The 25,111-nt window shown below is 37.6% G+C and overlaps 8 protein-coding genes, 3 long non-coding RNA genes and 1 pseudogene across 15 annotated transcripts; 5 read left to right on the forward strand and 7 right to left on the reverse strand.

The window, feature by feature from the left end:
- Positions 1-13: 13 nt before the first annotated feature.
- On the reverse strand, positions 14-1,136 carry AT5G20880 (annotated as a pseudogene; the record flags this gene model as incomplete). Its single annotated transcript has 1 exon — positions 14-1,136.
- Positions 1,137-1,317: 181 nt separating this feature from the next.
- On the reverse strand, positions 1,318-2,769 carry AT5G20885 (RING/U-box superfamily protein). The gene has a single exon (NM_122096.5). The coding sequence runs from the start codon at positions 2,571-2,573 to the stop codon at positions 2,043-2,045; it is 531 nt and encodes a 176-aa protein (NP_568404.1). The 5' UTR covers positions 2,574-2,769; the 3' UTR covers positions 1,318-2,042.
- Positions 2,770-4,562: 1,793 nt separating this feature from the next.
- AT5G20890 (TCP-1/cpn60 chaperonin family protein) lies at positions 4,563-8,079 on the reverse strand. Its single transcript, NM_122097.3, has 11 exons — positions 7,811-8,079; positions 7,670-7,726; positions 7,508-7,573; positions 7,307-7,418; positions 7,077-7,205; positions 6,907-6,978; positions 6,620-6,735; positions 6,318-6,394; positions 5,579-6,064; positions 5,164-5,479; positions 4,563-5,076 (listed from the first exon to the last, which is right to left on the reverse strand). Exons 1-11 carry the CDS (start codon positions 7,814-7,816, stop codon positions 4,930-4,932), a joined length of 1,584 nt encoding a protein of 527 aa, NP_197589.1. The 5' UTR covers positions 7,817-8,079; the 3' UTR covers positions 4,563-4,929.
- A 534-nt stretch (positions 8,080-8,613) lies between these two features.
- On the forward strand, positions 8,614-10,449 carry JAZ12 (jasmonate-zim-domain protein 12). The gene is made up of 5 exons (NM_122098.5): positions 8,614-8,917; positions 9,308-9,410; positions 9,485-9,665; positions 9,757-9,814; positions 10,015-10,449. Exons 1-5 carry the CDS (start codon positions 8,793-8,795, stop codon positions 10,109-10,111), a joined length of 564 nt encoding a protein of 187 aa, NP_197590.1. The 5' UTR covers positions 8,614-8,792; the 3' UTR covers positions 10,112-10,449.
- AT5G03235 lies at positions 9,825-10,035 on the reverse strand. The gene has a single exon (NR_142671.1). It is a non-coding gene; the product is annotated as an other RNA (long non-coding RNA).
- On the reverse strand, positions 10,422-12,413 carry AIP2 (RING/U-box superfamily protein). Its single transcript, NM_122099.4, has 5 exons — positions 12,053-12,413; positions 11,576-11,780; positions 11,291-11,487; positions 10,804-11,016; positions 10,422-10,722 (listed from the first exon to the last, which is right to left on the reverse strand). The coding sequence occupies exons 1-5, from the start codon at positions 12,218-12,220 to the stop codon at positions 10,573-10,575; spliced, it is 933 nt and encodes a 310-aa protein (NP_197591.1). The 5' UTR covers positions 12,221-12,413; the 3' UTR covers positions 10,422-10,572.
- AT5G03245 lies at positions 12,064-12,333 on the forward strand. The gene has a single exon (NR_142672.1). It is a non-coding gene; the product is annotated as an other RNA (long non-coding RNA).
- A 145-nt stretch (positions 12,414-12,558) lies between the features above and the next one.
- EIF2 BETA (eukaryotic translation initiation factor 2 beta subunit) lies at positions 12,559-15,055 on the reverse strand. Of its 3 annotated transcripts, none has more exons than NM_122100.4 (10): positions 14,922-15,055; positions 14,533-14,579; positions 14,291-14,405; positions 14,144-14,199; positions 13,987-14,041; positions 13,798-13,892; positions 13,562-13,707; positions 13,302-13,444; positions 13,125-13,210; positions 12,559-12,975 (listed from the first exon to the last, which is right to left on the reverse strand). In NM_122100.4, the coding sequence occupies exons 2-10, from the start codon at positions 14,569-14,571 to the stop codon at positions 12,904-12,906; spliced, it is 807 nt and encodes a 268-aa protein (NP_197592.1). In that variant the 5' UTR covers positions 14,572-14,579; positions 14,922-15,055; the 3' UTR covers positions 12,559-12,903. The 3 variants fall into 3 exon arrangements, with proteins under 3 accessions (NP_197592.1, NP_974817.1, NP_001078610.1); NM_203088.2 differs by having other exon boundaries at positions 12,628-12,975; positions 14,291-14,402; positions 14,922-15,021; NM_001085141.1 differs by having other exon boundaries at positions 12,628-12,975; positions 14,781-14,984.
- A 722-nt stretch (positions 15,056-15,777) lies between these two features.
- TSL (Protein kinase superfamily protein) lies at positions 15,778-21,116 on the forward strand. Its single transcript, NM_122101.2, has 16 exons — positions 15,778-16,374; positions 16,632-16,721; positions 16,861-17,064; positions 17,335-17,385; positions 17,583-17,690; positions 17,800-17,844; positions 18,502-18,614; positions 18,925-18,991; positions 19,088-19,157; positions 19,284-19,378; positions 19,472-19,651; positions 19,732-19,942; positions 20,027-20,291; positions 20,389-20,443; positions 20,521-20,685; positions 20,785-21,116. The coding sequence occupies exons 1-16, from the start codon at positions 16,123-16,125 to the stop codon at positions 20,878-20,880; spliced, it is 2,067 nt and encodes a 688-aa protein (NP_568405.1). The 5' UTR covers positions 15,778-16,122; the 3' UTR covers positions 20,881-21,116.
- A 177-nt stretch (positions 21,117-21,293) lies between these two features.
- On the forward strand, positions 21,294-21,855 carry CRR42 (DUF3148 family protein; the record flags this gene model as incomplete). Of its 2 annotated transcripts, NM_122102.3 has the most annotated exons (2): positions 21,294-21,608; positions 21,741-21,855. In NM_122102.3, the coding sequence occupies exons 1-2, from the start codon at positions 21,358-21,360 to the stop codon at positions 21,853-21,855; spliced, it is 366 nt and encodes a 121-aa protein (NP_568406.2). In that variant the 5' UTR covers positions 21,294-21,357. The 2 variants fall into 2 exon arrangements, with proteins under 2 accessions (NP_568406.2, NP_001331861.1); NM_001343690.1 differs by lacking the exon at positions 21,741-21,855 and having other exon boundaries at positions 21,329-21,645.
- Positions 21,837-24,744, reverse strand: AT5G20940 (Glycosyl hydrolase family protein). The gene is made up of 9 exons (NM_122103.4): positions 24,332-24,744; positions 24,054-24,258; positions 23,881-23,971; positions 23,673-23,815; positions 23,355-23,598; positions 23,156-23,260; positions 22,909-23,091; positions 22,641-22,845; positions 21,837-22,458 (listed from the first exon to the last, which is right to left on the reverse strand). Exons 1-9 carry the CDS (start codon positions 24,561-24,563, stop codon positions 21,986-21,988), a joined length of 1,881 nt encoding a protein of 626 aa, NP_197594.2. The 5' UTR covers positions 24,564-24,744; the 3' UTR covers positions 21,837-21,985.
- On the forward strand, positions 21,941-24,876 carry AT5G03255. The gene is made up of 3 exons (NR_142673.1): positions 21,941-22,481; positions 22,620-23,730; positions 23,865-24,876. It is a non-coding gene; the product is annotated as an other RNA (long non-coding RNA).
- Positions 24,877-25,111: the final 235 nt, after the last annotated feature.

Genomic DNA, 25,111 nt, shown 5'->3' on the forward strand with positions numbered 1-25,111 from the left:
AGACCATGTCATTGGGCATTTGCAGTTTGTTTCTTAGAGAATATTAGAAGAAAGTCTATAAACTTTTGCTAACTTCATGGAATCTCACGACCCAATTAGCCAAACTACTATATGATAGCAAGTCCTAACCTTGAGATTCCTCACATTGTGTATCAAGTTAAAGAGATGTCAAAACATTTTCTATGAAGAAATCTAAAACAGTTTTATGTTTTAGACAAGGGAGGTCAAAGAAACAATCTTGAAAGACAAGCATCAAGAACCAAAAAGGGTATTTCTCCGGGAAGACAAATCTTCAAACTTGTGAATTTTTGATCAGACGGCAAAAAGGACTATTCTCCAATCTACGAGCCATCATGATGATATCACTCAAACCCTTTGGTTGAAACACACGAAGCATTTCCTGAATCTCCTCCTTAAGCCCTTTGACGAATACAACCTCAAGTACAGTATCAAGGTCATCCAAACACTGCGTCGAGAGATCCTCAAATTCACCAAGATATGATATAACAGAATCAACCTGTTTGAGAGTGAGCAAACGTTCCATTGCAGATCTAGGATCACCAAACCTCTGTAAAACCCTAGCTTTGAAATCATTCCAATCAACAAAAGGGTTACGGTTCTCAAGGTTAAACCAACACAAAGCACGGCCTTCGACACTCATGTAAACTAATTGAATCTTCTCCGCGTCTGTGAAACTTCCAAACTCGAAGTATCGTTCTGCTCTGGTGAGCCATGAGTTAACATTGGGACCTTCGAAGACTGGCATCTCGATCTTGGGCTTCATCAGCTGAATGTAGCGAGACATACGGTGCGGGTGCGTGTCGATTGAGTTATCCTCCGCCGCGGTCGATTGTTTCGTAGGAGGTGGTGGTGCTACAGGGAGGTCATGATCCACCGTAACTTTAGTAGATTCCGACGTTGCTGTAGCTGTGGGTTGTTGAAGAAGTGCTGATTTCATCTCCGCCATGGAATTTAGAGTCTCGGACATGGAATTGAGTAACTCACCAACCGTCGAGTGAAGTAAAGCCATCGTATTTTGAACTCCACGCATCGATTCTATCAGTGAATCTGCGGAATCGTCGACCTGATCTAGAATCTGTATCGCTGCCATTGAAGATGAATTTGATAGCAACGAACGAACAAACTTCTCCTCTACGAAAAAACCCTCTTTTTCTATACATGTTTTATTTCTTCAGGAAACATAAAGAGTGGACCCCACAGTCGACCTACTCATCAAAACGACTGCGCTTCATTTGCTTGCCCCCCCCCCCCCCCCCAATTTTCTCTGTCCCTTGCCAATGATATTTTTTTTTTTTTAACAAGGATGTCACTCACAAAAGACTAAACCTTTAATATGAGTAGACTAAATTAGTGGCAAGGATTTGAGTAGACTAAACACTAAGAAATCTTTGTTGTGTATATTGCTAAAATTGCGTCCAAGGAGAGTGAGGCTTGGTTCGAGGTAGACATGCGGCCGGAAGAGGGTGAGAAACTGAGAATTAACCTAACCATCATACTTTCACTTGTAGTAGTAGGTTGATGGTTCATGATAAGGCTCATGAGAAACTGAGAATGAACCTAGTGGTGTCGGCTGGATTTTACAACTTTAAGATGGTATGGTTGATCAAAGTATCAACACTTCACCACCAACCAGAAAACATTTGTATTTGGGAAATTAAGGAGTTTGGTATGTATTATTCTCACTTTGTTACAATCCCACAAATCTAGTTAAGATGGTTAAAAATAGTGACTTTGTTAAAAATAGAAAGGTTTTATCAATGCAAATTTGATTAGAGATTCGTATTAGAAAGATTGATTACCCCCCATAGGTATGTGAATGTAACATTTGCTGACGATCGACCAGAAATCTGATGGTTTGAAATTAATCGATGATATTATTATTATATTTCCTAATCTAACACATTAAATCCCCCAATTTACAAAAATTAACCACTCTCACTACTTAAATTTCTAATTGATCAAAATCGATCCCACTAAATAAAAAATCAAATAAAAATCGGAAAAGACAAAAAAAAATGAAATCAGACGTGAAGATCATCTCCGAAGAGGTAGAGAAGCCGTTCAACGGCCCAGCTAGGTTCGTTCTTCGTCGGCCAATCACCACACGACGTCGTATTAGCAGCAAGTAGCGGAGTTCTACAAAGAGGACACGTACGGTGATTATCCTCCTCACCTTCGTTATTCTCATCACCACCGCAACATTCATAATCCAACCACCGGTCAATACACTCACGGTGAAACATATGGCTACAGTTCCTGAGTTCTCTAACCTCATCTCCATCTTCCAGATCTCCGAGACACACAGCGCAGGTGTCGTTGATCATCGCCGGAGATCTCTCAGCTGCGTCACGGAACGTCGTCACGGAGAGGCTTTCTTTGATCGCCTGTGAGGAAATCGAAGGACAGGCGGAAGTGGAAGAAGAGGTGGATCTGGATCTGGATCGGTAGCGTAAGATCCAAGCGAGGATCCATCTCAAGACGGTGATGAGAACAGCCATTTTGTAGAGAAGCTGAGTGACTATGAGACCAGAATCTTCGATGAAGAAGCTCATTGTGATGACTTTGCTCAAGTATGTGCGTTTGTGTGTGTGTGTGAGAGAGAGAGAGAGAGAGAGAAGGGGAGGAGAAAGTGGAGAATGAGATTCGTTTTTAATAGAGGAATAAAGCTGCTTGTTGCTGATGAATGATGATGCTTTGCTTTATCTTTATTAGTGGAGCCTTTAAATTTTTCTACTATTTTCATTTTAGTTTAATTTAAACTTTAAATTAGGTTTATTTTGAGTTTAATTATTTTAATTTTCAAGTTGCTTGGAGATGATTTTATATATATTACAAAACAGGTGTCAAGTTTTCAATTGTGATGATGTACATGACTAAAAAGCTATGTTGGTTTTTAAAAATTGGGAATATTCTGCTTTAATTATTATGTAATGGGTGAACAATAGTATATGATTTTTAATTAGTCGATGATGAGACACATAATTGCTGCTTTACATGATTAGTTTAAACGAATCATTCAAATAATGTTGAAATTTGGAGATACTCAAAAGATTCCGGTCCAAATATGAGTAATGAAGGAGAATATAGGGGTCATTATGTGAAAGTTTTAAACAAAAGATTCTTACAGTTTTGGGCCGTGTGTGTAACGAGTGAGTGGGGGGACAAAACTGCAAATTTATAAAAGTTAATAGACTATGACAAGAAGAAACAAGTAAATGACGTGGGAACATTGCAATTTCGTAAAAGTTATAGACTATGAATTAATAATGATGATAGGAATCAAGTAAATGACGTTTGCCTAAGTATTTTGTGCCGTTCGTGTCACACTTTAGTTTTTGCCTTTTTTTTTTCTTTAGCAAAGCACCCCTAAAGAGAAACATTATTTTATGTTTTGTTATCTTGTTTTTGATGGGAGATGACCATTTGATGACCATAAAGAGAGATAAATACTGTAATATGTTAAGTTGATTGCTTACAATATATTACTATGATAAGCTGATTGTATATGGCGTCATTTCTGGCTTTTGGCCCATACGCAGAGACAATTTTTCTATCTACCTTACGTGATTATTGACCGGCCAATATGTTAATTATATTTTAATACTTACGCTTATGTAATACCTTTTTCTCTAATGAATGATATGGACTGATTTACAAATACTCCATTAATAGTTGATCAATCCCATTGGTCTTGCTTTCGTTGTCCATATGACTCATACTCGACCCGAATTTCACAGTCTAGGAAAATGAATCGGGTATATGATAGGATAACGCAACTAACTGTTTGGGAATATAGTATATTCATAAAGTCCAATGAGTTATTTTGTATCCTAGTCATTATTAGTTTGCTACAAAAGAATCAAATAAAAATGGTGGCCTTGACAAAAAATTGTAGTAATCAGGAGATTATCAAAACAAGACAAGGTATCAACAACAAACGTTTAAGAGATTTCTTCACAAAGGAATATGCATTGCTCTGTCTTGATCTCCCAGGAACTATAATAAAGATAAAGAGTCTTGAATAACAGAATCGTGATAAATTCTTGAAAATCGAACACCTTTGGAAGCCCAAATTTAAACCTAGGATGACATGTCAACCAATCTATCGAACCTTGTCCCTAGAGTCTAGACTATGAATTCATGTCGGCTCAATATTATTTGTTTTATTATAATTTTCTGAAAATGTATAGTTTATGCATTTCCATTAAAATTTCTTGATAAACTGGTGCACTTTTTTTGTGGGACTTTTAACTGTTTGGTAAAAGAAGTTGAAATATATGAAACCATGAATTCAAATCAAATCATATATAAAACAACAAAATCGAAAAACAAACATATTTTTTCTGGTAAGACGATTGATAAAGGGTCGCTATAATTAAAGTTTGCGATTGCAAGGACCCATGTTTTGATCTGCTCTGCTTTATAATGTGGTTTGGTCGGTTGACCAAACCTTTACAACGCAAAACTACCTCATCGTTGTAGGTGATGAATGATATACCTTATAGATATTTATTTATATATAAGATGGCCTACGATTTTTTCAGAAATGGGATCCTTCAAGTTTTCCTTTGGTATCCAAATAACTTACGTTTTGGTACTTCGTTTTTCTTTTCCACACATCCCTATTATATCAGAACCATCTCAGTGAAAATGCCAAAATGGGATGCAGGTAGAAACAGAAGACACAACGTCACAACCAAACAAATTAAAAACTTTGGAGCTAACACTTTTTTCAAACGTCTAAATTCAAACTCAAAACAAGATTAAAAGGAAACAAAACAAAAAGATGAGTTCTAAGGAGGAGCAAAACATTAAACATATTAGAAAAGTTGTATTCTGATCCAAATCGAAAACACAATCATGGAATCTCTAGGCTCCCACCACGTTCATGTGTTTGTGTTGAGTTTTTCACATCCTGTCTTCTCTCCTCCTAGGAGCACATGTAATGATTTCATCCACTCGCAATATCATCTCAGATGCTTCTGTGGCTGAAAGCAGAACCGCTTGCTTCACTTTGAATGCTTCATAGATTCCTCTCTCTTCCATATCTCCTACCTGTAAACAATCAATCATCATCATCACAATTCAAGTCTAGCCTTGCACATTCAATGGCGAATCCTAATGTTTATAAAGTTTACTTACAGCTCCAGTGATGACGTCGATCCCAGCGTTACACCCTTCAGTGTGGTGCTCTGCACGAAGCTGAGCAACCAATTCGGCACTGTCTAAACCAGCGTTGTCAGCGATTGTTGTCGGTATAGCAACTAGAGCACGTGAGAAAGCTTCAATGGCATGAGATTTTTTGCCAGCAGTTTTCCTTGCAAGCTCATCTACTTCCTTTGCCATCACCATCTCTGGCCATCCACCTCCAAGCAAAACTCTAGTATCATTCACTGTTTGAGAGAGTACACATAAGGCATCATGGAGTGATCTTTCAGCCTCATCTAGGACATGGTGACTGCAAGAAAAAAGAACCCATACAAAAATTGATTAGTGAATTAGAAACAGAATAAAGTTTAGACGAAGTCTTTCAAGTAATGGGAGTGAAAATGGATACCTGGCCCCTCTTAGGACAATTGAACAAGCCTGGCCCATTTCACAACCAGAGAAATGAATCAACTTGTCTTCACCAATCATGATTTCTTCTATAAGCTTGCAATGCCCAAGCTTAACAGACTCTGGGTTGTCAAAGGTCGAAGCAATTTCACCACCAGTAACCAAACCAAGACGCTCTATTCCCTCAAAGTCAGCATGCTCAATAGCAAGTATACCAGCATCAGCAAAGAGTTCCTCAGGGAAATTGTAGATCAACTGCCTGTTAACAAAGCAGTTGATTCCGTGGCCTATGATCTTCTTCACCTTGTCTTTCATTTTTTCCTTCTCAGCCCCTTCAATCTCAGCAACCTTGGTCATGGAATCCACACGGACACGTGCACCGTAAATCTTCACTTTATCGGTATCCATAGCAGTATTAGCTACTAAGATATTTGCATTCTCTATGCGCTTAGGCTGCCCAATTCCTATTTTCTTGTCAAGAATAAACCTACAGGCATAGATTTTAAGTTGAGGTGACATGAGACCATATTACTCGATAGAAGAAGAAACACAACACAACAAGATGACATGATGACTATCAACATTCCAAAATAACACTATAAATGAAATTAAGGTGCGTAAGCTATGAAGAAGAAAAGAAACACGACAGAGTTACCATGAACAGATGAATACTAAAGAAAGATCAATAGCTCAGAAAACTGAATTTGAACTGACGCCAAAGGCACAAAGTGTTGTCTTACCCTTCATCCAAAAACGAATCCTTCAGAGACCCTCCAGGTTTTTTGATGATCTGAATAGCTTCCAAGTTTGTGCTTCCCTGTTGAACGATAAAAGCAGAATGTCAGAAAAAAATCATATAACAATCCAAAACGAAACGATGCAACTATGGGAAAGACTAATGGTGAAATGATAATAGCCTAATTTCATGACATTTCGTCAAAGGAAGATCTTCTTTCATGAGATAACACATAAATCAAGAGAAAAAGAAGGAAGGAACACATGACATTGCTGAATCAGTTTCAAAAGGAGGAAGAAATGGAACCTTTAGCCTGAAAACAGCATCCACGGCCATTTCTGCAAAATGTTCCTTGTCCTGTGAGAGAATTTTGGAACATAAAGTAGTCATCGCAATCTTCAACAAGTCTGACCTAAACTTCTCTGCATTGACAAAAATACAATGCTGTAAAATAACAGTGTGATTTCCGTTCTGTATTCAACTGAAAGGAAATCACCGCTTGAACCCAACAGTCGAAGTAATCACACAAACAAGAAAATGCTATACTTAAATATGTCAGCATAACAAGGTTTAACCATCTCTATAATGATTACCTGCATTGTCCTTGTTATCAATGACTCTTTTCAGTAAAGCATTACGAGCACATTCCGAAGCCATTCTGTAACCTAAGAAACCAGAAAACGAAAAAATTAGAAATCATTGCCATAGTGAGAGAAGCTGATACAAAGTTGACATCTTAACACTTAAAGCTCCAAAAGTGTACCTGCTATGATGGTCATAGGGTGAATCTTAGAAGCCACAAGCTTTTCTGCTTCCCTCAGAAGCTCGCCGGCCAAGACAACAACAGAGGTAGTTCCATCACCAACCTCATCATCTTGAACTTTCGAGATGTCTGAAGAACAAACCAGATACAACGAACTGTGAGAGAAAACCCAACTAAGAAAAAACGAATGTGAAAACTTCATGCCAGAATGTCGCAGGGAAATTACATACCAACAAGAACTTTAGCTGCAGGGTTGTCTATGTGAAGTGACTTGAGAATAGTAGCACCATCGTTAGTAACAGTGACCGCATGACCTCTACCAGTAGATTGCAAGATTTTATCCTAAACAATAATAAAAAGGATTCAACAATAATCAATAGAACCAAATTGAAAGTTTGTAGCTTTCTAAATATTCAGAGATCGGAAATTACCATGCCCTTTGGCCCTAAAGTAGACTTAACCAGATCACTGATAGCCATTGCACCAACAAATGATGCCTAAAAGAGCAACAACAAAAGAAAAGAAAATCAGATTTAAACAGTAGAAGAGTGAATCTGAAAAACCCTAAATCCTAATCGATTCAAAAGACTCACCATCCTCGCACGTTCTCCCTTCTCTTCACTAGCATCATCTTTGAAGATCTTATCGATCTAAATACGAAATAGCTAAGTTCAGTTAACGGAGAGCACTGGGGAAAAGCAAAAGGATTGAAAGAGACGACGGAGGAACATTACCGGCATCGGGAAGAGCGGAAAAAGAAGAAGGAGGCTTCTTCAGTATCGGAGATATCCAAGTTAGTCGAATCTGAGACTAGCGAGAAACAATAGATGGGATCGTTCACGAAGAACGAACAAGCCGAGAGGATCTCGAAATATTGAGTGTGCTTTTGAAGAAGAGTAGAAAATGAGAGGAGAGAGCCAAAACCCAGATCTTTCGGAACCCTAAATGAAACTCGTAAAGACCAAACTACCCTCGTATTTCCCAGATTTCTTATGCGCCCTTCAGTAAAAACTAAAAAGTTTAGATTAACCCTTAACCAAAAAGTTATAAGTTACATTAAGAAGTAAATTTTATAGTTTCGACAATTTTGCATTTTGTTTGATTATATAGAGGAAAAAAAAAAATGTTCCATATACAAATTTGAATTTGGTGATGATTTAGCGGTCGAATACAAAAACAGAAATAAATTAATTCGTGATTTGTATGCGAATATTGTTACTAAAAAAAACTATAAATGTAAAGAGGCTTATAAAATAGAAAGAGAAACATTATAAATGTAAGCAGTCAAGGTCCATTTTAGAAGTCATTTTAAGACGACTAAGCCCAACAGTACTTTAAGAGCCCAATGAATCAAGGTCCAGCAAACTCAATTAGTTTAACGTCTCAGCCACTTATAAATTATACACGTTTGGAGTTCCGGATAACCGAAATGAGAAAGCATGTCCCACATAGAAGGCCAACGACACCGTATCATATTCGAGCACGTTTCTAATTACCCTCTTGTTGTCTTTTACTGTCGTAGCACCAAAAGTCAAACAATAAAAATCAATATCTATCGCCAGGTGTCAAATTACAGGAGCTTCTGAGAAGGATAAATCTCGGAGGTTCCCGGTCTGAACGACGTAGAGACGAAGCGAAACAAAAGTACTCTAAGGGAGAGAAGTATCAAAATTCTCATCGGAAAAAGACAGATCTACAAATTTTGAGAGACAAGCCATGACTAAGGTGAAAGATGAGCCACGCGCTTCCGTTGAAGGTGGATGTGGTGTTGCCGACGGTGACGGCGGCGCGGCTGAGATCGGCGGTACCGGATCTGTTGAGAAATCGATTAACGAAGTTAGGTATGAGCTGTGTTTACTGTTGATTTCACATGTTTTTATCTGTTTCTCTCTTTGCTTTGAGTTTAGTACTTAAAATTGTATCTTGTTTCTGATAAGGAAGATCAGCATTTCGATCTGGTTACTTTAGTTTCTATTTAGGGAAAGTCATATTTCTCAATGGAACCAATTTGTTTTTTGGCTGGAACAATTGGATTCTTAACAAACTTGTGTTTTTCAAAGTCCTTTAATGCATACATAAGTTTTCATGTGAATTTGATTAATAGAACTTCACCGTTAACATGTGAAATTGGAGAGACTGGATTCATATGTGGAGAGTTTTCTTAATGTTGCATCAATAAGTCCATCTTTATAGTGTCGGTCACAAGTTTAATAGATCTTCTGCTATTGAAGGTCCACGGAGATTCAAACCGCTGAGCCAACGGTTCCTCCAAATCAACTTACTATTTTCTTTGGTGGAAGTGTTACTGTGTTTGATGGACTTCCATCAGAAAAGGTTGGTCCATTAGAGCTTTGTTGTTGTCAGAAAAACTTCAGAATTTCTGTTCTCACTGTGATCTATGCCTATAGGTTCAAGAAATCCTTCGTATTGCTGCTAAAGCAATGGAGACAAAGAATTCTACAAGCATCAGTCCTGTCTCATCGCCAGCACTGAACAGAGCTCCTTCTTTCTCAAGCACATCTAATGTGGCATCACCAGCTGCACAGCCATTTCCTATTCAGCCAATCTCGTTTTGCAGATCCACGGCTGGTAAGTATTCGATTCAACTGGTTATAGTAATCTTCAAACCTTGAAAATGGATACTCTCATTAGTTTCTTACAATTATGTTTGCCGTAACAGATCTACCTATTGCAAGGAGGCATTCGCTTCAACGATTCCTCGAGAAAAGACGGGACAGGTATGCAGCCTTTAAAATTACACTTCATCCTTCTCCATTTCAATGGAAATTCAAATCTGATCTATTTTATTCAGTTTTTGATTGATTACTAATACAGAGCTTGTTAATGTACCTGTGAGAGACTTGTAAAGACAGATTGATCATAATGTTTAACCTTGATATTGCATCTAACAATAACATTCACTTTTTTTTATCTGCAGATTGGTCAACAAAAACCCTTACCCTACTTCAGACTTCAAAAAGACAGATGTCCCAACAGGCAATGTCTCTATCAAGGAGGAATTTCCAACTGCTTAGCAGAAGATCAAACCTCCACATTAAGCTTATAAGCAAACTAAGTAAAACGTTTTGTCAATATAGTAATTAATATGATAATCTATCATGTACGCTGCTGTGTGTAATGTGTTGTATGATAGTGTCTGTATAGGTTTGCTAGACAAACCGAAGATTGTTTCCATGTCTGGGAGTGGTCAGATATGTTTGCCATTTTACAATTCTACTGAAGAAACTATTGTAGTTAGTAACACTGTCCTAGAGTCTATCTAACTAATGACTCTTTGATGTTATGTTATTGAACTTGTCATCTCTTCAAGATACAATTGTGTGTAAAGTAAAGAAGTCTGTGTTGTTATTATAAGCTTTCATACAAAAGACATTGAATCTATATGTAAAATGGGATTTATAATTGTGAATGATGAACAACAATTCGGAGATGTTTCAAGGAAAGACAATGGGAGTGTGCCATAACTGATTGAAATTTAAACGTACATATATTCACCTCCGCGGACAGCATTCTCTGCGCCCTTCCTCTCTTCTTCGGCCTCTTTCTCTCTCTCTTTCCAGTTTTCGTATTTCTGATCGTCTGTTGGTAATTCATGGCGGCATATAGGGCAAGAGTTATGCTCGTCCTGCCATAAAACAATATGAGCATAAGCTTTATGTTCTTACTTACTAGTAAGCTTGAAAGAATGGGATTTTTTTTTTTATACCAGCCAAGGCTTTAGGCAAGGAGGGTGAAATGTGTGCTTGCATGGCAATTCCTGCATCTTGTCGCCAATAACTAGATTCTCCTTGCAGATGCAACATTCTGCCTCTGCTCCAAACTTTTTAAGCAATTCCTCGGTGAAAATAATGACTGGGAGTTTCTCTACAACTTCTTTACTTGCCGGTGGAGCTCTTGGTGGTCCACCATCATCTAGTATCTGCATAGAACACATCATATATCACTTTTCAATCATGAAGCTAAGAAAAAGACGCTACCAATACAATATTAGAGGTTGAGGTTAAACACTCTTGATACAGATGAGTGAGACAACCAAGTGGAGAAACTCAATATGCAAAAAACAACATATGAGTAGAATGCGGATGATTAAGAATTGCTTTCATCTCTATCTTTAGGTGAAGAAACTTGTGATATCAGCTATGTGTGATAGTACATAATCTAAAACTAGTAAGGAAGAAAAGAGAAGGCATTACATCTGGAATGATCATGTCAAGACCATTGATAAGTTCTTGCATCAAGTTAGCAGTTTCCCCAATAGTGTTTTCAGTAGGACCATTAGAGGATTCACCACCAACGATAGAAGCGAAAGCAGACATGAGATTCTGCTGTACTAGCCACTGAGGCTGTGGCGGCTCACGATCAACCGTAAGATGTCCCTCAAAAAGATAACCTGCAAAAAATTCACAAGAGAAATAAAAATCATCTCCAGATAAATTTCACTTAAAACCATCAAAAGCCAAACTAAATGTTTCACAAACCTTGTGAGCTCTCTGTTGGCTGATTATCTACTTCGCTTAACTGCTCCTTAGCTTGAGCAACGCAAGATTTCAAATGTTTCTTCTCAGAAGCATCAGAGACAAGTCGCTCAGCCTCTTCGAAAAGACTCAGTCCAGCAACCCAAAATCCAGTAGCTGTATATCTTGTCTTAAGAACCGTAGCGACACGAGATACAACTATATAGAACTGCAATGGCAATCAAATCAATACTATGTCACAGAGGGTAACTAAACAAAAACAGATCGGATTAAATGAAATTTTTGACATGAACATGAACTTTCTCCACAATTGAAATAGAAAAACAATAAAAGAAAGATATTTGATTCCTGATTCAATCCTCAAAAGTTAAACCCATCATCAGACATAAGCAATGAGTAAACGTCAAGGCAGGCATAAACCCTAACAATTCCGAATAATTTTGAATCTATTGATCCGAAAATCTAAGAATAAAAACCAACCTGTTTGCGGAGAGAAGGAGAGGAAGAAGAGTAGTGATCACGGAGAAGATTATGAATAGAACAAACGGATGCTTCGAATCTCAGCTTTTTGTTCAGCTGTTTCTGAAGATCATCAAGCTCAAGCTTCAAGCTTTCCTCGGAAGGAGACGGTGAAGACGATGCATCCATTCAGAAATTTATTTCTTAGAGTTAAGGAGAATACTCAGGGGTTTCGAATGATTTTGGGGATTTTGTAAGAATGATGCAAAAGAAGAACCAATCTCTTGTCTTCTGGGATTTTTGTAGGAGACGAGTTTTCTTGATCAGGAGGAAAGGACGAAGTCGGTCGGTTAATATAGTTCAGTTCGGTTTGGTTCGGTTCAAGACCAAAAGAACAATTGTTAATTACCAATTGTTCGGTTTGGTTTGAGACCAATTTTTTGTTGGTAAATACTAAATCGTATGCGGCTATATTAGACCAAACCGTATACATTATTTGTTTTTTGTAGTATGATTGTAACTGTAGATAAACATAGTGTATATTGGACTTTCTGAGCCTTCCACGCTTTAATTTGAGATGTTGAACGCAATGCCTGTGGACGTTAATATCATTAGTCTATTAATTTTGAACTAAGAATAATCTTAACACAAAAAAGAAGTCCATGGATTTACTAAATCAACCTTCAAGGTGACCACATGAACCTGACAGAGTAAAAGGTTTTGATCCTATCCCATTTTAAAAGTCAAGTCATAATCATATTCCAAAACAAAATAAAAAAAACAAGACAAGTATTTCTTCAACTCATAAACTCATACAGAAGCAGTAGAATAGCTCCAAACTCCATACCAAGGTCACTTCACCTTCTAATTTCTCAAGTCTTCCTGCGACTAACACGAGCAACAAACCCTGTTTTGATCGGAGCCACAGATCGTTGAGATCCACACTGCAAAAACCATGTAGCCCACTCGTTAATCACATTAGCAAATTCAAACACACAAAATACTTTATTACTTTGTTGCGCAGAAAGTAAAACTGTAAAACAGAAACAAAGGAATGCATATCAAGATCAGGACTAATTAGATTAACTTATACCTTTTCACATCTCAGAAAGAAGAGACGGTTCTCCTTGGAGAGAATGGTGTCTGGGCTCTTGCAACCAAGGCAAATGACGTAGTCAGCTGAGAAATAATAAAACAAGAGGTTAACAACTCCAAACTGATATACTTTTATGGCAACTTAAATTTTGAGACTAAGAAGAAAGTTACTTACTGATATATCGCCGCAAAATTCCTTCAAAATTCTTAGGTGCAAACCTTCCCTTAACAACCAACCTTTGCTGCCCATCAAGCGAACCACTAGTACCCAACTCAGCAAGCAAGTATTGCATAACATGATCTGGTTGACGATGCATCCTGATTTTTTATATGCAGATAAGACATGTCATCGAAAAGTCATCAAAATTAAATGGTAATATTACTTATGGTTACACAGAAAAAGTTTGAAGAGGAAGATAAAGAGTTAGCTCATACGTCTTGCAAAGGTCCATGAAGTTGACAAAGACAGTCTTCTTTGTCCCCTCACGAAGAACTTGAGGAGGCCTCATAACTGTACGACGCCTATCTCCAGCAAGCTCCGGATTATTTTCACGGAGAATGTTAAAGACTCTACCAAGAAGCTGCATATATAACTCCCGTCAGCAAAAAAACAAGGGAGCAAGATATTTATGAAGGATTAAAACAAAAGAAATCATCGAAAATATAGTCACCTCGTCATATATGTAATCCCTCTCACTTCCCTCCCAGGGGTAACGTTGCTGTAGAACTATTCCTTCTTCCCCCTCTTGCTCGTCATTAGCAATCTCTGCAATATATTCTCAGTAAGATTCAAACAGGATAAAAACCCCGCCAAGAGAAAAGGTATATTAGCAAACAAAAAAAAAGGATATTAAAAGTACCATCCAAATCTTCCCCAGCATCAACACTTTCGTTGTTCAATAAGCTTGATTCAGTCTAAATATCAAACAAGAACAAATGTGAGTCACAGAATCATCAAACACACAAGTTTAATGACATAAAAAAAATACTAGGCACAAAACGTAAAACAATACTCACTGGCTTCTTCTTCTTTTTCTTCATTCCAGTAAATGAACTCTCAAGACCATCATTAACTGCAAAAACAAGGAATTAGACAAAGTAACACAAAAGACCATTGAAACAAAAAAAATGTTTCACATCACATTGACTCTTCATCATACATACCAGGCAATGAATCAGATTTCTCAGTCTGTGAAGACTCTGCTAAGTCCTCGACAGGTTCCTGAATCACAACCTTCTTCTTCTTTTTCTTCTTGGAAGGATCAAAGGGTGCGAGCTGCTGTAAAAGGATGAACCAAAACATAAAAACCATTCAATCATGAGTTCATCAAACAAAACAAAAAAAAAAATCTATATGGCTAACTTGAGCCCTATCATTAAGAAACAGAGAAAAAAAACAAACTTACTTCTTGCTCTTCCCTTATCTCATTGATTTCATCAGCCATGATTGCAACTGAGATACAAAACGAAAACACACAATGATAATAAGACCTCAGAAACCAAACATATACATATTAGAATCAACATAATCTGTAACAACGATGAGCATAGGCAAGTCCGAAATTAGGGTTTCTAAATCAGAGAGGTAATTCGGAACGCAACAAAACCATAACGAGATTCAGAACAACTTTTCGATTCCCAATAAAAAAAATACCCAAATAAAATGTACGACAAGGCTTCAAATCAGAAACGGAACAGCTAGGTTTACCAATCTGTTTATACTCAATTCTTCCAAAAACACGATTTACTCTGAGATCGACCAGAAGAATTCGAAAAGGAATCGAAGAAAACTCACAAAGGGATGTCTAAGCGCTGAAATTGGCGTAGAGAGTAAACGAGGTTGCTTCGGGAGGAATCTGAGAGAGAGTAAGCGGCGCAGGGGTTGTTTTAATCTGAGATAAGAGTTAACCCTTGCTCCTCCAAAAAAATAGTCCATCTCGAATTGTAACTTTTTTTTTTAATTCAATAGTAAAAGGTCTCTGTAAATATTTCATTTTGCCTAAACCTTAATATTACATTTTTACTTTTTTCTTTTTCTTAACGCATGTTACATTTTAATTTTATCTATTAATTGACACTGAGATTCTCATTTATTATTTTATTTGTCTTAATTAATTAATCAATTGAAATTTTATCAAATCAATTTTTTTTTTTTCAAATTAAGATTTATTTCTTATTAAATTCTGTGAATAGTAAATTATATAAAAATGTTATTAAATATAAATGAAACTAGTAAAGAAAGAAATCAGAATATATTTAGTGTCAAAATTAATAGTCTAGCATATCTTATTTTACTATAAATTACTAAATTATATTATTTTATTATTTAATATATTAAGTATTTTAGTTTGTTAGATATTCAGTAACAAAATTTCCGCAAATGCATTAATTTTCAACCGCTAAATTAATCGTTCAAATTGTTTAATAACGCTTGAGACGGCAACCGCCTACTTCCGCAAATTCATATAGTCATAATCGGATTTTAGCGTTTAAACCACGAGTCTGGCCTTAGATCAAAGAAAACCCTACTTATAGTCAACCCTAATCCATGATACCAAATGGAGAAAAAAAAAGAAAGAAAAAATGGAAATTTCCCAAATTAACACACCCATAACTCAAACTTGTCTCAAACCTCAGATTATATAATTAGGCTAAAATCTGATAAACCAAAAAATGTATCAGAGTGAGTGCTAAAGAGAACTTTGTGTTGACCTCTCTTTCCCTCCTAATTCCTTAGGGTTCCTCGATTTTTCTTTTTCACCGAAACAAAAACCTTATTCCTCCTTCTCTTTCTCTGTCTATCTTTCTCTGTACGTTTTATTCACTTTCCTCCACGTGGATTTGCATAAAAGCATGAAAATTTGTTGATGGGTTTCTCTTCGACATCCAGATTCTAGCTTCCAATTCCGTAATTCTCCGTTAAAAAACCCTAATTTCTCGAATTTACTCTGATCTGTGTAGAAATTAGGGAGTGAAGTGTCCGCAAGTGTTTGGCAATGTCGGATGACATGGTTTTGCATTTCTCCTCGAATTCTTCTAATCAGTCGGATCACTCTTTACCCGACAAAATCGCCAAGCTTGAGGCCCGCTTGACTGGTAAGACCCCTTCCTCGGCCAAGCCACCACAACAACAACAACAGCAGCAGCAGCAGGTCTCTCTCTGGTCATCTGCTTCTGCCGCTGTCAAAGTCGTCACTTCCACACCGCCGGGATTGTCCGAAACCTCTATCAGTGATTCAGACGACGAGGTAGCTTCCGATGTTTGTTTCAAATTCTTTTGTTTATGTCTATGCTATGATTCTTGTGAGTCTAAGGGTCGTTGCTAATTGAATTGTTGATGTCCCTATCCTCCTTGTATTGATCAGTTTGTGCCTAAAGATTGATCAAAGTTGTATGCAATGCTGGCTACATATCCTGGCATTGCAGATGCATCTATATTTCTTTCTTGAACAAGAAATACAGTCTCTTTTTTAGCTAGATCTCATTCTCCTTGTTACTGTCTCAGAATACTGGAGATTTCCTAATCCGAGCAAATACAAAAAAGCGCCAGAAAGTTCAAGAATCTAACAACTTCAGTGTTGTTGATCATGTTGAGGTATTGATTTTTCATAAAGAGTTTTCTTTTAGTCTCTTATCGGGTTGATGTTTTTTATATCAAATATTGGTGTATGATGTAAGTTTTGTCTCCTAGTATTTCTCATCAACTTATAATGAAGAATATTGTTGAATTGAAGCCACAAGAGGCAGCATATGATGGAAGGAAAAATGATGCTGAGTCCAAGACAGGCCTTGATGTAAGTAAGAAGAAACAAGGTCGAGGTCGGGCTTCGTCAACAGGTAGAGGGCGTGGTTCTAAAACTAATAACGATGTGACAAAATCTCAGTTTGTGGTTGCACCAGTATCAGCTGCCAGTCAACTGGATGCCTCTGATCAAAAGGTTAGTATTGTTTACCTCATCGGACCTTACATGGAACCACTCTTCTCATCATCGAGGATTTACATATATGAGACTTAATTTCGTTGACAAACGTGGACACAAATTATATGTTTTCCTGAAGTAAAACCTTTTAATTGGCCTGTATGAAAAAATTAAGCAGGACAAGAAAGAATTACTATGCCTTTTCCTACCTTTTTTTTTGCTGTTTGCATTGATGTTGATGACCAGACGCAGTTTATCAATGAATATTTTCTGCATTTTATTCTCCAGGATTTTAGGCCTGATGGACAGCTCAGGAATGGTGAATGCTCTCTCCAGGATGTAAGTTTCTCCTATAATGTCTTTTACTCTGTAATATTGGAGAATATGTTTGTGTCTCATCGTCTAGGACTAAGCTGCATGTTCTAAGTTGGTTAGAATAAGTGAACGGGATTATTATATATGATTATCCTACAACAATGAAACTGTACAATTATATCTTTCTTTATTCACTATTTTGTTCCTTGTTTATAAATCAGGAAGACTTAAAATCTTTGCGTGCAAAAATCGCTATGCTGGAGGAGGAATTGCGTAAATCTCGACAAGATTCTTCTGAGTATCACCACCTTGTCAGGAATCTTGAGAATGTATTGTGTGAATGCCTTTCAGATTTAGCTATTTGTGCCTATGCTATTACCATTTTTATCTATTCCCATTCCCCTGCTCTGCTTATAATCCTAGTAATGATATATGCAGGAGGTAAAAGATCTGAAAGATCAGGAACAACAAGGGAAGCAAAAGGTACGCAAACTTTTGTTTCCGTGTCTTAATAGATTATTGAGAATTTTTATGTTCTTTTATAAAATTTTGCACCTACTATGGCATGGTTACTTTTAATATTCTCAATGATTTTGGGAGAATCTTAGAGTTAAACATTTTTCTCCATAAGAAGCATGGTAGTTCTATCCCGAGAAAGTTAAATCAATAGACAGTCTCCTGATTTGCTTAGAATGCTCAGTAAATTTATTGATGGTGCTGCTGCTAAATAACTGAAATATCTGTGAAAGCTTGGATCTTGCAATTGTCTACGTTACCTATAGTACTCCATTTCCAGTGAGCTCTTTTCGTAAAGCATTTAGTAGTATTTCTTTAGGTAATAATTAATAGGCAATCTATTGCGGAGAAGGCGATTTAGGTGCATTGAATGTGGAACCAAATTGTAACGAACTGGGTATCTTCATATCAACTTGGTACTTAAATTGGCAGAAACTTTTGCAAACCCTGTAGCACTATTACTGTTAGTGTAATGAAGAAATTTATCAAATGTTTTGTGGCTGCTTCTCTCTGATATTCTTAATAACTCTTACATACTTATGGAAATCATGCGGAATTATTTGGTCTAAGCTAACAGTGCACTTGCTAACAGCAAGCTTTGAACCTTTCTTTTTCTTCACGCAGACAACTAAAGTAATCTCGGACCTTCTCATATCTGTTTCCAAAACTGAGAGACAAGAAGCAAGAACGAAAGTCAGAAATGAATCTTTGCGATTAGGCAGTGTTGGTGTTCTCAGGTCTGCCATAATATATTTATAATTTTATATGAGTTCTTAGTATTTATCCAATATATCATTCATTTCTGTGATCATTTACACAAGGTTTGAAATTATATTTCACAGAGAGGTATAATAAAACATGTATAGCAAATACAAATTTGCTTTATAGTAAAATCTTTAAACAAACTCGAATAGAGTTTTAGATAGAAGTTGCTTTCACATTTCTCAATAATTGCAGCTCTCTTCTTTGCTAAGTTACAAGGTTAGTTCTTGATTTTGTGATCAAAATTTAATACATATGCTTGTGTGTGTTTTTTGGTGATTTCAGGACAGGAACGATCATAGCTGAGACATGGGAGGACGGACAAATGTTGAAAGATCTGAATGCTCAACTTGTAAGTTAAGCTGTGTAGCGAGGGATTTTTATCAAACTAATACCAATAAGCTTTGAAGTAACTGTACTGATTTTTCTATAAATTTGCAACGAAAAGAGACAATTGCTGGAAACCAAGGAGGCTATTGAGAGACAAAGAAAGTTACTTAAGAAACGACAAAATGGTGGTATGTTATCCCAGTATTTTTTTGTTTGTCAGTGAATCCGCAATCTCCTGTAATATATCTTGTGATTTTTTCCTTGGGCAAATTGTTATGATGTTTGGCACCCTTGGTTTTTCCATTTGGGTGTAGATAAGAATGACGGAACCGACACAGAATCAGGAGCACAGGAGGAAGATATCATCCCTGACGAGGTTTACAAGTCTCGTCTTACTAGTATTAAGCGGGTATGTTCTTTATGCATCATCTCAGCTTCTTGTTTCCTATAAGTTGATTCGGTTCTGGTTACGTATCATACATTTATTGGTTTTACCTTTCAGGAAGAGGAAGCTGTTTTGCGTGAGAGAGAAAGGTACACATTAGAGAAGGGGCTACTTATGAGGGAGATGAAACGCATACGAGATGAAGATGGTTCTCGTTTCAACCATTTCCCAGTTTTGAATAGCCGCTATGCTCTTCTAAATCTTCTTGGTAAAGGCGGATTTAGTGAAGTCTATAAGGTCAGAACATTGATAGATACTACATTCTTTTACATGTGAGAATTATTTTGCAGTAATATGATGTTATGGATTTTAAGCAGGCATATGATTTGGTGGACCATAGATATGTTGCGTGCAAGCTTCATGGTTTAAATGCTCAGTGGAGTGAAGAAAAGAAGCAAAGTTACATCCGCCATGCCAACAGGGAATGTGAGATCCATAAAAGTCTTGTGCATCACCACATTGTTCGGCTTTGGGATAAATTTCATATCGACATGCATACATTCTGCACCGTTCTGGAATATTGTAGTGGTAAATCAGAATTCTCCTATTCCTTTGTAGATCCTGGAGTACAGTTCTGAGTTCTCACTCTTATGTTTTGAATTTCTAATGCAGGGAAAGACCTTGATGCTGTATTAAAGGCAACATCTAATCTTCCTGAGAAAGAAGCAAGGATTATCATTGTGCAAATAGTTCAAGGCCTTGTATATCTGAACAAAAAGTCACAGAAGATAATCCACTATGATCTGAAGCCTGGTAATGTTCTCTTTGATGAGTTTGGAGTAGCAAAAGTAACTGATTTTGGTCTAAGCAAGATAGTGGAGGACAATGTTGGTTCTCAAGGAATGGAGCTTACATCACAGGGAGCTGGAACATACTGGTGAGCAATCTAGTTTTTGTCTCCTTGATATGGTCTATATTATTTTTGTCTCTTCTACTTCCGGACATCTTATAGCTAACAAGGTTCTATAATATAGGTACTTGCCCCCAGAATGCTTTGAGCTTAACAAAACTCCTATGATCTCATCAAAGGTCAGTGATTGGTCAATGATGTCATAATCTGATTATCTTATAGAAGTTTTGTGGTACTAAATTGTGTTGAAACTCAGGTTGATGTATGGTCAGTTGGTGTTCTGTTTTACCAAATGCTGTTTGGAAAGCGACCTTTTGGACATGACCAAAGCCAAGAACGGATACTAAGAGAAGACACAATCATTAAAGCCAAAAAGGTTGAGTTCCCAGTAACAAGACCTGCCATCTCAAATGAAGCGAAGGTAAATTAACTGTACCGGTCTTAAACATGGTTTAAGTAAAGTAGTACCAAATAGTCATGAAACTGTCTCTCCATGTTCTCACTTTTGCATTTTCTGCAGGATTTGATTCGACGGTGTCTAACATATAACCAAGAAGATAGGCCGGATGTTCTAACAATGGCACAGGATCCATATCTTGCCTACTCTAAGAAGTGAGATTGTGTAGTCTTCAAAAACAAACCAGAGATGCTAAAAGACCAGATCCTAGAATATTTTTTGGTATAGCTTATAAAGTTTCTGTTTTGTTTGTCTAAATATTTTATCTCCCGGCCCCTTGAACCATATTAATTTCGGGTGAAGTTAATGTGTCTTGTCTTCCTTTTATTATGTAACATGTTATGTATATTCTTCATGTTTTATAATAGAAGAAAGCTGAAAGTTGGAAACAGGCCCCAAATCGTTCTTGCTTCTCAGGTTTAAGACAATATGAAATGTGATCAATTGAAGAAATAAGAAATATAACAAATCCGGCTGGAGAATACTGGACTGGAACTGAACTAAACCGAAGAGTAAACCAAGACAAAACCGAAGATTGAAAATCATTGGCTTGCTAGTAAACTACTACGAGACAAAAGTCTACTTATCCCCCCACTCATACCACTAAAAAACTCACACTTGCTGGCTTCTTCTTCCATGGCTTTATCTTTTGTTTCTTCAACTAGATTCTCCAAGATGCAATATGGCATATGGCACAGTGGATCCTTCACGCAACGAGTCAGTGTGAGATGCTGTGAAATCGCAAACGAGGCTCCACGACCAAAATCGAAGCTCCAAGTAGGATCACCGATCATCATCGTCGAAGCTCCCAAAGTTATAAAAACGGCCGCTTCAATGCCTTGCCTTAGGGCCAACTCTGGCTTGGTCAAGCCTGGCGATGTTGGAAGGTCTTCTTCTTCTTCTTCTATTTTATACAGATTTTAAGACAAAACTCAGACTAATCATCTAAACAGTGTTTTCTTGCCAATTAAATTAGCTTAATTTTACTTCTCTTCTTTCTTATCCTATTGTTTTTGCAGAATCGTGTCGAGAAAACCAAAGGACTTGTGGGCAGTTAGACTCTCCATTGGAACATATCTTTTAGATGGTAAATATTTCAAAGCTTTAGAGCTTGACGAAGGAGATAGTGATTGAGAATTTGAGATCATGTCTCTAAAATTGTATAAGCAACAGAAAAATACGAATTATTATTTTAACATTTTGCCATTTTAAGTTTTGGCGCAACAATCTTATTAATGAACCGAAATTACCGAATCGAAAACCGTTAATTTGGTTTAGTGATCAACCCGAATCCAAACGGGTACAACGGGTCGTAATGCGGGTCACCAACGTTCATCGGCAACTGATCCACTGTCTTAAACCACGTCCGAGCCAATTTCCCGGTGAATCCATAATCTCCGAACAAAACATCAGCCACTCCTTGACCTTCCGTTCCCGGAAGCCACGCCGCCACTAGAGCATCGATGTTCGAAATCTGCATCACCACCGGACGTCCCGATACAACCACCACCACACATTTCACCGATGCGCACACGTTCCCGATCGTGCTCGGACCTGGTTCCGATATGGTTAAGTTCGTACTGTCTCCGAATCCCTCCGCGTACGGTTTCTCTCCGACGGCCACGATTGCGTAATCGAAGTCACCGGCCTTGACGAAATTGGTGTCGGGGTTTTGATTGTAGATAACTTGCGTCTTCGGATCCACCGTCTTCTTCACTGCGGCGAGGATCGTTGTTCCTGCAACATTCAATTTCAGACTGGTAAATATATGTTCTTCATTAGTGTTGCATATTGAAATCACAACACACAAAAAGTGGTATGAAAATGAATCTTAGAGTATGTCACTTGTTCTGAGAAACCCTAATGTTCTTCTATATGATGATGATTCATTGGAATAGAGTGAGGAAAGGTGTGTGTACCAATGGTGAGATTGTTGCCATTAAGGCCTTGCCATGTGATTGTCCAGCCACCACATTGGTATCCCAAGTTATCAGCATGTGTTCCTGCGACAAGGATCTTATTGGCTTTCTTTGGCAGAGGAAGCAACGGCTTATCTGCGTTTTCACCATTCTTCAACAACACGAGAGATTTCCTCACTGCTTCCCTTGCCAGTTCCCTGTGTTCCTGTTGAGTTTGTTCAATGTTAAGTTGGGATCTATCTTAAAACTGTTTTTTTATCTTACAGACCTTACTACCGAGCTTCTTGGCCAAGCTATGATCAGCAATGGGATTCTCAAAGAGCCCCATTGTGAATTTGACTCTTAAGATTCTCTTTACAGCATCGTCGATTCTGCTCATCGGGATGAATTTTCGCTTCACCTGACTGGTTAGCTCGTCGATTAATTTGGTCAAGTTTGATGAGCCCATGAACTGCATTGGAAAATTTGAATCACTTTCTATATCTTTGAAATTAAGAACCATTTTTGAGACTGACCATATCGAGTCCCGCAGTGGTAGCAGCATACACAGAGTGTGAATAATTAGCACCAAGAGGTGTGTTGATCTGATCAACACCTAAATAGTCGGAGATGACAATGCCCTGCAGAGAGATTTAAAATCTTTCTCATGTCAATACTGAAATGGCTGCTTCTAGATGCTTTGCTTAAGCTGGAATTTTCTATGATTATAGTTACCCTGAACTTGAGTTTGTTCTTGAGGAAACCCGTGATAAGTTTCTTATTAGCATGCATTTTCAACCCGTTTATGGACGAGTAGGATACCATAACTGTTGCAACGCCCTTGTTTACCGCATCGTGATAAGCTGGCATGTGAATCCCCAGCAATCCATTTGAATTAATAACCGTGTTGTTCGCGTTCATCCCTCTCAATGTACCTCCATCTCCAACGAAGTGTTTAGCACAGGCTGCGACTTTGGTCCTGTAAGTTTACCCAGTCATCTGTCTAACTCCATGAATCTTTGCTTCTCTAGAGATTCAGTAAAGTGTACTTACTTCCCAGCGACGAAAGGAACACCCTTTTGACCGGTGGGAAGGTCACCTTGCAAACCAGGTATGATCTCAGTCATCTGTTGAACTATTTTGTGATCCTCACTATAGCTCTCATAGCATCTTCCCCATCTAGGGTCCCTACACACCTGTTCAAAGTGATTAATTACAAAAACTGATGTTTCCGCTTATGTTCAGATTAGATTTTACTTACTGCAATGCATGGAGCAAAGACATATTGGATTCCTGTTGCTCTAACTTCAAGCGCAGTTGCTTCACCAATTCTCTTCACAAGACCAGGATCCCTAACAGATGAATACAACAGTAAAGAAACAATGTTTTGGGTCTATCCATTCATTTGAAATGGGATATTTTGTAAGAACTTGCCTGGTGACTCCGAGGCCTACGTTATGCGGGAAAATGGTGGCGTTGTACACGGTGTTGTGACCATGAACAGCATCGATCCCGTAAATTATGGGAATACCTAAGCGGGTTGAAAGAGCTTTCTTTTGGACCTCATTCACCATGTTCACCCAAGCTTCAGGACCGATATATGGCTTCGGCACACTCCCTCCTCCGCTAAACACACTCCCTACAAACAGACTTCTGAAACTGTTGAGTGTTCATATAGATTTTAACAACGTTGTGAAGGTCCAGTATCATACCGACGAAGTACTTTTGCATGACTTCGGTTGTGGCATTGACACGTTCCACCTGAACCATCTGTCCGATTTTCTCTTCAAGGGTCATATGGCTCATCAGGTTCTTGATCCTGACTCCCAGTGGCTCTTTTGGGTCCTTATACTTGGCGTTTGCGAGTGGTACTTTATTAGCTGCCACGGTACAGCAGAGCAGCAGAAGGCCTAACGTTTGTAGCAAGTAACTTGAACTCCCCATCTTTGTCTTCTCTTTCACTCTCAATAAAATAGTCGAGAGCTGATTATTGATTAACCAGTTGAGAAGGGGAAGACGATCAAGCTATATGTTGACGACAACAACGATGAGTATTACAATATTTCGAACGAGATAAGGAACATCATGAGGTTGAGATTTTGTCTATATGCCTTGTACTTGGGTTGTTTTGCTTGTGAGATGATGTACAGAGACGTGTGAAACCATTTCCGTGACTAGAGAACATCAACAAAATGGATTCTTTCCCTTTTGTCAAATAAAATAAAATCTTTGTAAAAGTAAACCAATTTTAACTTTGGCAAAATAACATTCTAAAAATATTAGCTTGTAGGAACTACTTTTTGTTCTAATAGCTAATGAAAATCATCATTTTTTTCCTAATTTCCATAGACATAGCAAATCATTTGTTTCTTTTCTTTGTGCGATTTCTTTCTTTTTCTTCTTTATTTGTTTCATTTGAAGTATGTTTTTATTTGCTTGTCGCTTTGTTGAAATAGGTTGGACTTTACTTCCACTTCAAAACTTTTCATCTT

This window comes from Arabidopsis thaliana, chromosome 5 (genome assembly GCF_000001735.4).
Source record: "Arabidopsis thaliana chromosome 5, partial sequence".
In the NCBI taxonomy this organism is placed as follows: domain Eukaryota; kingdom Viridiplantae; phylum Streptophyta; class Magnoliopsida; order Brassicales; family Brassicaceae; genus Arabidopsis; species Arabidopsis thaliana.

Bases quoted from the DNA above. Each gene is read 5' to 3' on its own strand.
- AT5G20885 (NM_122096.5), bottom strand. From the start codon at position 2,573: ATGAGCTTCTTCATCGAAGATTCTGGTCTCATAGTCACTCAGCTTCTC.
- AT5G20890 (NM_122097.3), bottom strand. The intron at 7,574-7,669 runs GTGAGTCTTTTG...TTGCTCTTTTAG, and splicing joins AGGGAGAACGTGCGAGGATG to GCATCATTTGTTGGTGCAAT. The intron at 7,206-7,306 runs GTATGTAATTTC...TTTGTTCTTCAG, and splicing joins TGCAGCTAAAGTTCTTGTTG to ACATCTCGAAAGTTCAAGAT.
- JAZ12 (NM_122098.5), top strand. From the start codon at position 8,793: ATGACTAAGGTGAAAGATGAGCCACGCGCTTCCGTTGAAGGTGGATGT. The intron at 9,666-9,756 runs GTAAGTATTCGA...TTGCCGTAACAG, and splicing joins GTTTTGCAGATCCACGGCTG to ATCTACCTATTGCAAGGAGG. The intron at 9,815-10,014 runs GTATGCAGCCTT...TTTTATCTGCAG, and splicing joins CTCGAGAAAAGACGGGACAG to ATTGGTCAACAAAAACCCTT.
- AIP2 (NM_122099.4), bottom strand. From the start codon at position 12,220: ATGGATGCATCGTCTTCACCGTCTCCTTCCGAGGAAAGCTTGAAGCTT. The intron at 11,488-11,575 runs GTTTGTGAAACA...AATTTTTTGCAG, and splicing joins GCCAACAGAGAGCTCACAAG to GTTATCTTTTTGAGGGACAT. The intron at 10,723-10,803 runs GTATAAAAAAAA...GTTTTATGGCAG, and splicing joins CTTGCCTAAAGCCTTGGCTG to GACGAGCATAACTCTTGCCC.
- TSL (NM_122101.2), top strand. From the start codon at position 16,123: ATGTCGGATGACATGGTTTTGCATTTCTCCTCGAATTCTTCTAATCAG. The intron at 16,375-16,631 runs GTAGCTTCCGAT...TTACTGTCTCAG, and splicing joins TCAGTGATTCAGACGACGAG to AATACTGGAGATTTCCTAAT. The intron at 19,652-19,731 runs GTCAGAACATTG...GATTTTAAGCAG, and splicing joins GATTTAGTGAAGTCTATAAG to GCATATGATTTGGTGGACCA.
- AT5G20940 (NM_122103.4), bottom strand. From the start codon at position 24,563: ATGGGGAGTTCAAGTTACTTGCTACAAACGTTAGGCCTTCTGCTGCTC. The intron at 23,261-23,354 runs GTAACTATAATC...ATCTCTCTGCAG, and splicing joins AGAACAAACTCAAGTTCAGG to GGCATTGTCATCTCCGACTA. The intron at 22,459-22,640 runs GTACACACACCT...TGAATGTTGCAG, and splicing joins TGGCAACAATCTCACCATTG to GAACAACGATCCTCGCCGCA.